Source organism: Apiotrichum porosum (assembly GCF_003942205.1).
Source record: "Apiotrichum porosum strain DSM 27194 chromosome Unknown scaffold_3, whole genome shotgun sequence".
NCBI classification, from domain to species: domain Eukaryota; kingdom Fungi; phylum Basidiomycota; class Tremellomycetes; order Trichosporonales; family Trichosporonaceae; genus Apiotrichum; species Apiotrichum porosum.
The window spans coordinates 2,329,278-2,340,333 of record NW_021167110.1 but is presented as its reverse complement, the minus strand read 5'-3'; the positions used below and the strand labels follow the sequence as shown (position 1 = coordinate 2,340,333).

The window sequence follows — 11,056 nt, the reverse complement described above, 5'->3', positions numbered from 1 at the left end:
GCTCTGTATCGGTGTTGCTGGCAGATCACAGATAGGCAGCTAGCAAGCTAGCAAACCAAGTAGACTGCGGAATGCGATCTGTGCGGCCAGCGAGCGAGGCAAACGAGTCTACCTCGGATTCCAGGCCCGCCGGCCATGCAAACGTGCACACCACACCACCGCTCCCCCCTCGTGCGTCGTGTCCCAGACACATCAGTGTGTCAGCATCACGACCACTGCACTGGTAACTGCTGGGCCTTGGGGGCCTGGAGAACCGGGGGGGGACACTTTCCGCAGCGAGGACACCGTTTTGCCCAAAATTCTTCCAGACCTCACACATCAGCTTCAGGTGCGCAGGAGCAAAACTCGGCCCCCCTGACGTGCACAGTAATGTTCACAAAGGACGAGCGTTTAGAGTCCAGCCCAACCGGCCCAACAAGGCTAGTGAGGCATTGTAATTAGTGAGCTTGGCGCGCCGTCGCCACAACGACGGGCGCGACGGGTAAGCTCTTACTGAGATACTGAGCTACTGTCAAGCCATGTCCAGGCAGGTAGTGCGTGCTCCCATCGCTCGGGGCATTCCCGCCCGGCTTGGCGCTGGCGCTGGCTGCTGAAACGTGGGTCTAGAGCAATATGTTAATATGAGGAATGTTGCCGTTTTGGCAGACGCGAGAGGATCCTGGCCCTTGGGAGATCGGGAGGCAGATCCGTGGATCCGTACGATTCGTGGGCCGTGGCGTGGACTGGGCCGGCCGCGAGGAACGTCGCTGGCGAGAAGTAATCTCGGGCACTGGCGCACTGGGCCACTGGCCACTGATCCACTGACCGTGTTGCTGCCAGACCCAGTACTCCAGCGCCAAGGCCCACCCCACCGCGAGGACAAGAACAGTATATGCATACATTGACTTTACTTTTTCTCTATGCGCCAAGCTGTGCGTGCTGTGCGTGCTGTGCGTGCTGTGCCCGCCGCTATATGTGCTGTGCGCGCTATACGCGCCGTGGCGGCCGCCTACGTGGGCCGTAACATGTTGACACTGTGGTGCCACTCCTTATCGAGCGTCCACTCGCCATGCCCGTCCACAGCCTCACTGGCCTTACTGGGCACGCCGCTCCATGAGCGGGTGAGGGGCTGTGCGGCCTTGCGAAAGTGGACGGCGGCGCTGGCGCGCTCGCGTTCCGGCTCGACATCGGCACTGTTCTCCGCTGGCTCCTCTGGAGCGGTCCCCTCGGTCGTTGCCATGGACGCCGTCTCGGGCTCGGCGCCGGGGGGCTCGCCGCCATCGGCCTCGTCGTCCTTGGCCAAAAATGTGTCGCTCATACCGGGCAGCCCGGCCTGCGCTTCCACCTGCAGGTCCTGCAAAAACTTGTAGAACCGCGGGCTGGGGCGGTATCCCTTGTGCATGCGCATGACGTCCTTTTCCGGGTTGTAGTAGACGGCCAGGTCGATGTCGACGCCCGACAAAATGTCGGCAACGATCCGCGCGCCGACCATGCGGGGATACTTGTTGTCGGCCGGGACGACCGAGTAGAACTCTTTCTCAACGGTGTACGCCTCGTCCAGGCGCAGGGCGAGCGAGAGCTTGATCATGAGTGACGCAGGACCGTTCTGCGTCAGGCTGACTTTACGCCCGACACTCTCGCGAAACATGCCGAGGGCCATGTCCAGCTGGTCGAGCTTGCACATGCCGTCCAGCAGGAGCGAGACGGTGTGCCCGCGCGACCGCGGGTCGGCGTCGGCGCCCTTGTCGCCGTACATCGACTTGTACACTGCGAGACTCGACTCCATGCCCAGGTCGGCCGTACGGATGCTCTTGTTGAACTGGGCCAGGACCTCGTGGTATTTCGCCATCTTGTGCGGCGTATCCGGCATAATGCTCAACAGCTGGGTGGCGAGCGTGCGGTGCTCGGCGAGCGACGACAGGGCCAGTTGAGGCAGGATCTGGTCGATGATCGGGTACGGGATGGGCGCTGCCGGGTTGATACGCCGCACGAGCTGGAACGCCAACGCCGCTTCGCGAGGCGAATTGGCCATGGCCGTCCAAATCTCCGCAATGAGGTCGTTGGTCTGCGCGTTGGGCTCGTACAGCAGGTCCTTGATGTAACGCTCCAAAAGCACCAGGCGCGAGCTGGACGGCTTGGAAGCGATTGCGCGGATAAACGCCAGGCTCTGGGCGCGCGGAACGCGCAACCCGTCCGCCTGGATGTCCATGTACAGGCGAGACGCAAAGTGCAGGTGACCATGGGACAGGGCTCGATTGAAGAAGAGCTTCCATGCGGCCCTGTCGGTCCACCTCCAGATCCTCGCATGGTCAAGGGATGGTGCCGGCGCCGGCTTGCGGCGTAGAGCAGAGTACAGCTTCATGGCGCTTGAATACACAGCCAGATCGTCCAGGTGGTCGGCCTTGAGGAAGGCTTCGAAGAGCTGTGCCTTGAGATCAGTGGGAATGGCAGGCGTGATGATCATGCCCGTGACAATGAGAGCGTCGACGAACTGAAGTAACAGCTCGGTGTCGACGGGATGACTGGTGATGACTGGGATGATCATGCCGAGGATGTATTGGTTGTCCGATTCTTCCCATGTGAGGGAACGGACACAATGTCGGAGAAGTAGGTTGAGGTTGTCACGGTCGCTGTCGGTCAGGCGCCGTGCACGCTTTGACGCTTTGGGAGCTGGCGTGAAGAACTGCCGGGAGAGTCGTTCCCTTAGGAACAGCAATGCGCGTGAAAGAGACGCCATGGCTACAGTAGAGGCCGGGGCGTCGTCCCGATACAGTTGCTGAGCTTGGATGAATTTATCCAAACTCGCTTCCAGCGTGTTGGCAGCTTCATCCGCCCCGCCGTCACGGAGCTCTTCGATAAGGCCTCCAATGCGGTTGACGGCGCGGATAAACTCCTCGCCGCCCTTGTTCGGCAGGCGCTTGCCAATAGCCTCGGTGATTCTGAACATGAGGAGGACGAGGTCGTCGGACGGAATGTTGACCTCACGAGCGAGACACCAGGCTGCTTGTCGAAGACCTGCAAAGTGCATGTCCTCGTCGTCGCCTTTATAGATGGACACCGCTTGGCCGGCTTTGACCTCGAGGCCTTGCGCACCGCCGTTCTCGACAATCTCCTCGAGGACCTCCCACAGACGAGGGGGGTCGGACCGCAATTCGTTGTTCTTGCAGCAGAGATGGAGCCACCGTCTGCGCATCTCGATGGGCATGGTGGAAAACGAGCCATTGTGGTAGTGGCTCTTGTAGACGGGCCATAGCCACAGGATGATGTTTTTCACTTGTTGGTCAAACCTCTTTCTTTGCTCTTGGACAAAGAATGTACCCAAGAGCCGCTCCATGAGGTCAACGGGGAGCACCGTAGGGTCCATCTCACACTTGCGCGCAAGCGTGAGGAGCTCTTTTACTCGTGACTTGCGGATATCCGCCGAGCCTGGCGGGAGAGGCGACCCATCCGTGTTGGTTGGATACAACTGATGCCTGATAAGGGAAACAAACACATCGTCCGGAATGGCAGGTCGCAGGTCGGCGTGCAGTCCTTCGTACACGGCCCATGACGCTTCCGGCGTCGAGGACAGCACTGCCTGGCTGAGAAGCTGCATGTGCCGCATGAACTGGGGCGAGTCGGTGGACCATGGCAGTGGCGGCGGAATGGGCAGGTGCGACATCTGCATGTGCTGGAGGCGCTCAAGAGTTGGTAGCCGTGATGGAGGTGCCGAATGTGTCGACCACTCGTCTGGGCGGCAGCAAGTGCACGAGACCCAGCGCGAGCAGCCCGGGATGGAGGGAGGGATGGCATGCCGCAATCGACTGGAAGCGGAGGAATGGGTACGCTCCAGTGCGCGGGCCAAGGGAGCGACGCGCCGCATCGGGTGTACCAAAGCGACGGCTCGAGGTAGAGATGGGGGGGAGGGAGGGAGGAAAGGCGGAGCCGAGAGGTGGGCTGAAAGATGTCAGCTAATGGGGGGAGACAGTGTGTGTGTGTAGCAAGACTCACGTATGAGCTGTGTCGCTCTACTTCCACACCTCTTTGGGCAGGACCAAGTCGCGTGAGCGTTTGTCGAGCCGTCAAGCAGGTATAGTCTGTTGAAGTTGAGTGTGGATGGTAGGCCGCCAAAGGCGCGAGGTCACGGAACTTGATTTTGCTGAAAGTGGGTGACGGCCGGGGTCCGATCGCCTCGTTAATGACGTGTGGGCGAGTGATAAAGGGTCGGTTCCACCTGCGCGCTTGACTTTTGGGTGGCGACACGATGTGGGTGGCCGTTTGATGGGGCTTTGATGGCAGTGGTGGTTGGGAGAAAGGCGAGGAACGCAGCGAGGGAAGGTGGGTGCATGCAGCTGGCGGAGGGGGAGGGAGGGAAGACATACATATTCATCTGCATCTCTCTTTCACACACCTCTCTTCTCGTCTTCACCCTCTCGCATCCATCCACCAGGCCACCACTCGGCACGGCCCATCGGCTTGGCTGCCCTCGCCTCGTGAGCGTCCGCGTCAGTGATCGTTGTCCCCACCGGCGCCCACCTCGTCCTCACCATGCGCCCTCAAATCTCCACGCCTGCCAAGGCGACGGGCCTTGTGCGCCGTCACAACCTCACCACCAATGCCCCGGGCAAGATCCCCAACCGGCCTGGCATGAACCTCAACCTCAGTGGCGACCTGTTCGGCGGCGGCGGTGGCAGCTTCCCCGGCAGCAGCCACAGCAACCACAGCGACCACGGCCACCACAATCAACCTTCCCCGGGCCCTTCCCAGCTCCAGGTCATCTACCAGCTCAACCAAGTCCACAACTATTCGCCAAGCATGCCCACCTCGCCTGAAGGCGCCATCCCCAACATCCCCACGCAGCTGTTCGCCCAGCAGCAGAATGAGAGGGCTGAACAGAGGGCGGCTCGCATCTCGCCAGTTCCCGAGGTAAGTCCAGTCACCCAGAGCACCTGCTGACTGGACAGGAGGAAGACACTCGTCACAGTGACGACGACAACGCCGAAGACGTCACGCAAGACAAACGCTGCATCCAGCAGGCCCGTCCCAAGGTCATCGAGTACGCGGCCAACCCCATCCTCAGCGTCCTCCCCAAGCCCCGTCCTCAGCTCAGATCCTCGGCTCCTGGAACCAGTGCTGTCGGTTTGGGTGAGATGACCGGTTCCCATGCTATGACGGGCGGTCCCTCTGCTCTTGCCAACCAGCGCTCCCTTCAGCCAGCCCAGCGTCCCCAGATGGCCCAGCAGGCCCCTCACACCACTCACCAGACGTACGAGCCTCGTGGCGAGGGCCACTTTCGCCAGGAGTCTGTGAGTTAACCCTCAGTAACGCATAGCTCACCAGCCAGCTTGCCCACCAGTCCAACTATAGCAAGCCCAGCAACCACTTTGCACCCAACTTGAACGCCAGCGAGATCGATTTCGGCTTTGACAACTTTGAAGCAGACTTCAACGCCTTCTCTCACCAACTCCACCAGGCGCAGACCCACCACAAGCACGCCGTCCAGGACGATGGTCCCTGGAACCTGGCCCTCAAGGAAGCCCACACCTTCCTTCCCTCCCAGCCAATGGCCCCAGTGGCCTCGGCCAGCCCTCGACTGCCAGCAACAACAGCATGCAGCAGCCCCACGCCACCAGGGCCGCCGAGCCCGCTGCCGCGCCTGTCCCCACTCAGCTCGACTTCGGCGAGTCCAACCCCTTCACCCAGGCGGAGCCACTTGCTTTCCCCGCGGCTGAGGCAAACCACGACGTTCTCGCTCGCTCCGCCAAGCGCAAGTATGCCAACCCCGAGGACGACCCGACTCACGTCGAGACGTTTGACGACCTCGACGTCTCCCAGTTCAAGACCCCCTCGCAGCCCAAGGCCACCGCGCCAAAGGTGACTTGGTGCTGCACTCCCACACTCGCCGCTGACTCTCAGGGCTACTTCCACGCTCCCAAGTTTAGCACGCCCTTTGATCCTCTCGAGGGCATCTCGCTCGACGACCTGTGGAACCGCGCGGCCAAGTCGTCCGAGGAGAGCCAGCACTCCAACTCTGTGGCGTACGATGGTGGGTTTCGCGACCGGAAGCGAGCTAACCCTCAGACTACTCCAAGGAGGTCGTCGTCAATATGAAGGCTTACATGGCCGAGACATTCACCAGTACGTCGGCCCAGAGGCCAGAGACCAGAGGGTATACCAGCTCACGAGTCTCCAGAGTTTGACACGCTCACGGCGACGGCCAACACTGCACTTGCGTCCAAGAAGATCGTCACGTTACTCCACACGGAGGCTCGCCAGAAGGCTCACGATGACGAGCCCCCCACCAAGCGTGCTCGTACCGAGTTGGACTAGGTCGACGATAGGAAGGTGAAGCATAGGACACGGTGGTTGTATCCGGAGAGTGTAGTATAGACAACAGGACGGACGAACGGATGCAGCACAAGCTACATGACATCAAAACTGTAGGCGCGCGGTGTTCAAGGCACCCCACTCGCTTGCTCCACCTGTTCGCACGCCTGTATATTTTCGGCCCAGCGATTGTCGGTGAACCCTTTGCGGCAGACGCGGTGTTCCTGACATCAAAGAGCCAGAAGGGGTCTCGTGCATTGCTCGCACAACCACTCGTCAGTCACCCATCTTCCACCGTCCAACAGACCCGTACCCATCAACAAGTTCTCGGCACACAGCATACAGAAATCCCCAAGACGTGTATCCTATAGCACGCGCGTAATCCTTCACAACCTCTTGCTCTCCCTGCCAAAATCCATAGACACGCTCGCACACACGCCTTTTCCTTTCATTGCGCGTTGCCACCGGACACCCTCCACCCACTACCACATGCCGCTCTAGATGTCTGGCTCTGGGCATCCGAACGGCGGCGCATCTGCGTCGGGGAGCACGAGCTCGGCCTCGACACGCGTCTCCTTTGCGATCCCCGGCGCTTCAAAGCTAAAAGCCGCGGGCTTGCCGACACCATTATCCCTCGACGCGCGCGCGCCGACAGCTGGTCTCCCGCTCAACCCTCTGCTCGCCGTGGCCGCTGCTGCCGCCTCCGGGTCTAGCAGCTCGGGCTCGTCTATTGGTGGTGGTGGTGGAGGAGGAGGAGGAGGAGGCGGCGCGGCGTCGTTGCCGCCCAAGCCAACACACGCGCAGGGTCTCCCCCCACCGCGTAATGGCGAGCACTTGCGGTGGAGCGCCGGACCGTCACGCGAACGTGATCGCGACAGCCATCGAGATGGATGGGACCGACACGACCGCGATCACCGCAGCGACAGAGACAGAGATTGGGACAGACGACGGTCACCCAGCCCGGAACGCCGGAGGCGCAGATCACACTCGAGGGAGCGTGAACGCGTGGATAGGTACTACCCGGAGCCATCCCGGGACCGCGACGGGGGCCGCGGCGAGCGATACTACCCCGGACGTGATCGTGATCGTGATCGTGAACGCGACAGGCGACGCGACGGACGCGGCGACCGGTATGAACGGTACGATCGCTACAGCTCGCCAGAAAAGAGCCGCTATGGCTCGCCAGAGAGAGGTGGCCGGTATCCATCCCCGACAAAGAGGTCGTCGCCAGACAAGGGCGGCAACGAGATGAACGGACATGGCCGGCGCCGCGACTCTCGCTCGTCGCCAGTGCGCTCAATGGCCCAGACGACAACTCCAGCAACGGCCCTTCCTCCCCCACCCGCCCCCTCCACGCGAACAACCTCCTCCTCCTTCACCACCTGCCGACGCGCCCCCACCACCAGAGACGTCCCCACCACCACCGCCATCTTCCCCTCCTCCTCCACCTCCACCACGCGACCCGCCCGCGCTTGACCATCGCCTCCCATCGCGCCCCTTATCCCCTCACTCGTTCAAGGGGACCCCTACAGGCCCAGCGTCATGGAAGAAGGCTCCCCCAGCTGGACCGGCGTCAGCACGTGTACCCTCGACAACGCCGACTGGCCCAGCGTCCATGTCGGCACCATCAGCTCCCCACCCCCCTCCTCCTCCTCCCCCTTCGCACGAACCCCCTCCCCCACCGCCAGAGACATACAAGCCTCCCCCCTGTGTTTCTCGTCGCCCTGGCGCCGGCTCTTTCCTCTACGTCAAGGATCCCAAGACTGGCGCCGACGTCAAGCGCTTTGATGGTGTCCTCGACGGCGTGTCACCTACGGTGCACGACCCACGACTCAAGCAGGCGGCCGACGTCCGTGGACGCGGTACCGGAGGCCAAAAGCAGCGATCTCTGCTGTACACGCTCGAATACGAATGGGACGAGAATTCGCCTGGTCCCCAGCCTCCTCCCCCTCCTACCGCTGTGCTCCTTACCGGCCTCAACGCGCTCACCACCGTCGACCAGATCACAAAGTTCCTGCGCCCCCACGGACGTATCAAGGAGCTCGACGCCAAGATGGACACCAAGAGCGGCATGCAGCTCGGTATCTGTTGGGTCAAGTTTGACGGCCCAGCTCCCGGTCGCCAGGGTACCGCACACGACGCAGCAGTCTTGGCCGTCAAGGCATGTACGGGCCAGCGTGTGGGTCTGGCAAACGGCGAAAGAGTCAAAGTCGTCCTCGACGGCCGTGGCTTGCGGGCTATCCAAGCAGTCAAGGACGAGATGGAGCGGCGGTACAAGCCCAAGCCCAAGCCTGTTGCTGCCCCCGCTCCGGCGCCGCCGCCGCCTGCCGCGCCGAAACCCATCGAACCTCTGCAGCCTAAAAGCGAGCCTGCTCCGCCTCGCTTCGGACCCGGTGCCAGTGCCCGTGGCCGTCCACCACCTCCCAAGTTTGATTCGTTTGGCCGCAACTTTTCCAGCCTGTCACGTTCGCTTCCCGTGCGCGGGTTTCAGCAGCGCGACACGGGCTATGGCGCACGCGGCACGCAAGACGTTTCGCGCGACTTTCGTACGTTCCAGGACTTTTCGCGCGACTTTCACGGTCCGTCTGCGTCAAGGTTTGGTAGCCGCAGTGACTTGTACTCGCCCATACACTCATCGAGGTCGAGGTCGCGCTCCCGTTCCCGTTCGCGCTCGGTCTCGTCCTATTCGTCCGATTCAGACTCGGACAACCGCCCAGCGTACCGCCGCGGAGGATCTCCGCCCATCCGCGCACGCGGCACGGCTCGCGCCGACGTTGACCGCAAGGCGGCCGACGAGGCGGCAGTGGAAAAAGTCAAGACGGCACTGGCGACCAACTCGCGTGCGTATGTCTTCATCGACGCCAAGAGCCTCAAGCACGGCAGCGATGTGATGGAAGAGCACGTCGAGGCGCATTTCCGCTCCTTCAAGCCCGAGGCGGTGCTCCACAACCATGTCGGATGGTACATTCTCTTTGGCGACGACCAGGCGGCGTACCGTGCTCGCAGCTTGCTGGACAATACCGCTGTCCAGGGCCACCGGCTTTCTATTGAGGTGCGCACGGCGGCCGCCAAGAGTTCTGGTGCTGCAGCTGCTGCTGCTGCTGCCACTGGTCTGGGTGGTGCAGCACCTGCCACGCCTGAAAAGGGCGGTTGGCGCTTCCTCACCATCACCAAGAAGCACCCGTCCGCCGCACCCAACCGCCGCGCCGCCGCGCCCCTCCTCAGTCCCAAGCGCTCCAAAAAGGTCGCCCTCGACAGCAGCCGCCGCCGCCACTCTGTTAGCTACACGTCAAGTGAGAGCAGTGACGACGACGACAATGAAGGAGTTGTCCGCCGCCCCGCCGCCAAGCGCGTGGCTGAGAGCGACGACGATGACGATGAGCCCATGGTCGTCGACAAGGCTGTCAAGGAGGAACTGTCACCCAAGGACGAGGCAGAGGTCTCCAAGAAGCGCGCGGCAAAACCAAAGGAGAAGGAGGCCAAGAAGAAGGCCAAGGTCGCCGCCGCCGCTGTCAAGGTAGAGGTCGAGGTGGCTGCTGAACCCGTCCCCGCTGTTGCCGAGATCCACGTCCCTACTGTCCCCGCCGAGGTCAAGCCGAAACCCAAGCCCAAGCCCAAGGCCACGGCGCTGGACAAGCTCATGACGTCTGGCGCAGTCGTCGACGACGAGGATGCGTTTTGGCTAGGCCAGGCACTTGCTGGTGCGGCCGAGGACGAGCTGGACCTCTCGGACGGCGAGCCAGAGCTGGACGGCGCACATCCGCTGTTCCACACGTCGGGAGCGTGGCGTGCAGAGGGCCGCAAGAAGATTCCGCCCATCCAGAAATCCGCCTATTTGCCACAACGCAACCGCGCGACCACTGCCGCTGAAGATGCAGCCACGGCCACCGGCCTCGCTGCCGGCCGCACGGCACGTATCACCGGCCGTCGTCTTGCCCTCGACATGGACATTCACCGCAAGGCCGCCGCGCCCAGTGCCGCCGCGGCCGCAGACGCCAGCGACCTGTTTGCGTTCAACCAGCTGTGTATCCGTAAGAAACAGCTGCGGTTCGCCCGTTCCGCCATCGAGGGTTACGGTCTGTACGCGATGGAGACGATCCAGCCCGGCGAGATGGTGTGCGAGTACGTTGGCGAACTAGTGCGCTCGACCGTCGCCGAGATTCGCGAACACCGGTACCTCAAGCAAGGCATCGGTTCGTCGTACCTGTTCAGGATCGACGGCGACACGGTCTGCGACGCAACGTTCCGCGGCTCGGTGTCGCGCCTCATCAACCACTCGTGCGACCCCAGCGCCTCGGCCAAGATTATCAGTATCAACGGCCAGAGCAAGATTGTCATTTACGCCAAGAAAGTGTTGCGGCCCGGAGACGAAATCTTGTACAATTACAAGTTTGAGCTCGAGAGCGATCCGGGCCAGAGACTCGTGTGTCTCTGTGGTTCGGAGAACTGTACTGGGTTCCTCAACTAGAGGGGAGGAGGAGGTGGTTGTCTGTGGCAGGGAAAAGACAAGGAGAGAAGGAGAGGAGAGGAGAGGAGAGAACACTACCTTTTGGCATACAGCTTTTGTGCCATTTTACGAGAGATGCTGGATTATATACATACAGGTAAACTACGGAATGTCCAGCGATATGCTATGCCTGTGCATGTACGGAGAGGGTGGGCAATGCAAGGAGGTGTTTCCGCGCTCGGGGTCGAGGATTGGAATGTATGCGAAGAAGGCTGTTCCTGGTGCAGCGGTCGTGAACGGCAGGTTGCTCGGAACGAGCAGCTA

At 61.9% G+C, this 11,056-nt stretch overlaps 3 protein-coding genes across 3 annotated transcripts; 2 read left to right on the top strand and 1 right to left on the bottom strand.

Moving 5' to 3' along the window:
* Positions 1 to 988: 988 nt before the first annotated feature.
* Positions 989 to 3,574, bottom strand: EHS24_006458 (uncharacterized protein; the record flags this gene model as incomplete). Its single annotated transcript, XM_028621910.1, has 1 exon — positions 989 to 3,574. One exon carries the CDS (start codon positions 3,572 to 3,574, stop codon positions 989 to 991), a length of 2,586 nt encoding a protein of 861 aa, XP_028478362.1.
* A 932-nt stretch (positions 3,575 to 4,506) lies between these two features.
* On the top strand, positions 4,507 to 6,288 carry EHS24_006457 (uncharacterized protein; the record flags this gene model as incomplete). The annotated part of the gene is made up of 6 exons (XM_028621909.1): positions 4,507 to 4,884; positions 4,923 to 5,264; positions 5,303 to 5,468; positions 5,519 to 6,004; positions 6,040 to 6,096; positions 6,152 to 6,288. The coding sequence occupies 6 exons, from the start codon at positions 4,507 to 4,509 to the stop codon at positions 6,286 to 6,288; spliced, it is 1,566 nt and encodes a 521-aa protein (XP_028478361.1).
* Positions 6,289 to 6,786: 498 nt separating this feature from the next.
* SET1 (histone methyltransferase set1) lies at positions 6,787 to 10,753 on the top strand (the record flags this gene model as incomplete). The annotated part of the gene is made up of 2 exons (XM_028621908.1): positions 6,787 to 7,575; positions 7,607 to 10,753. 2 exons carry the CDS (start codon positions 6,787 to 6,789, stop codon positions 10,751 to 10,753), a joined length of 3,936 nt encoding a protein of 1,311 aa, XP_028478360.1.
* Between the last annotated feature and the right edge of the window lie 303 nt (positions 10,754 to 11,056).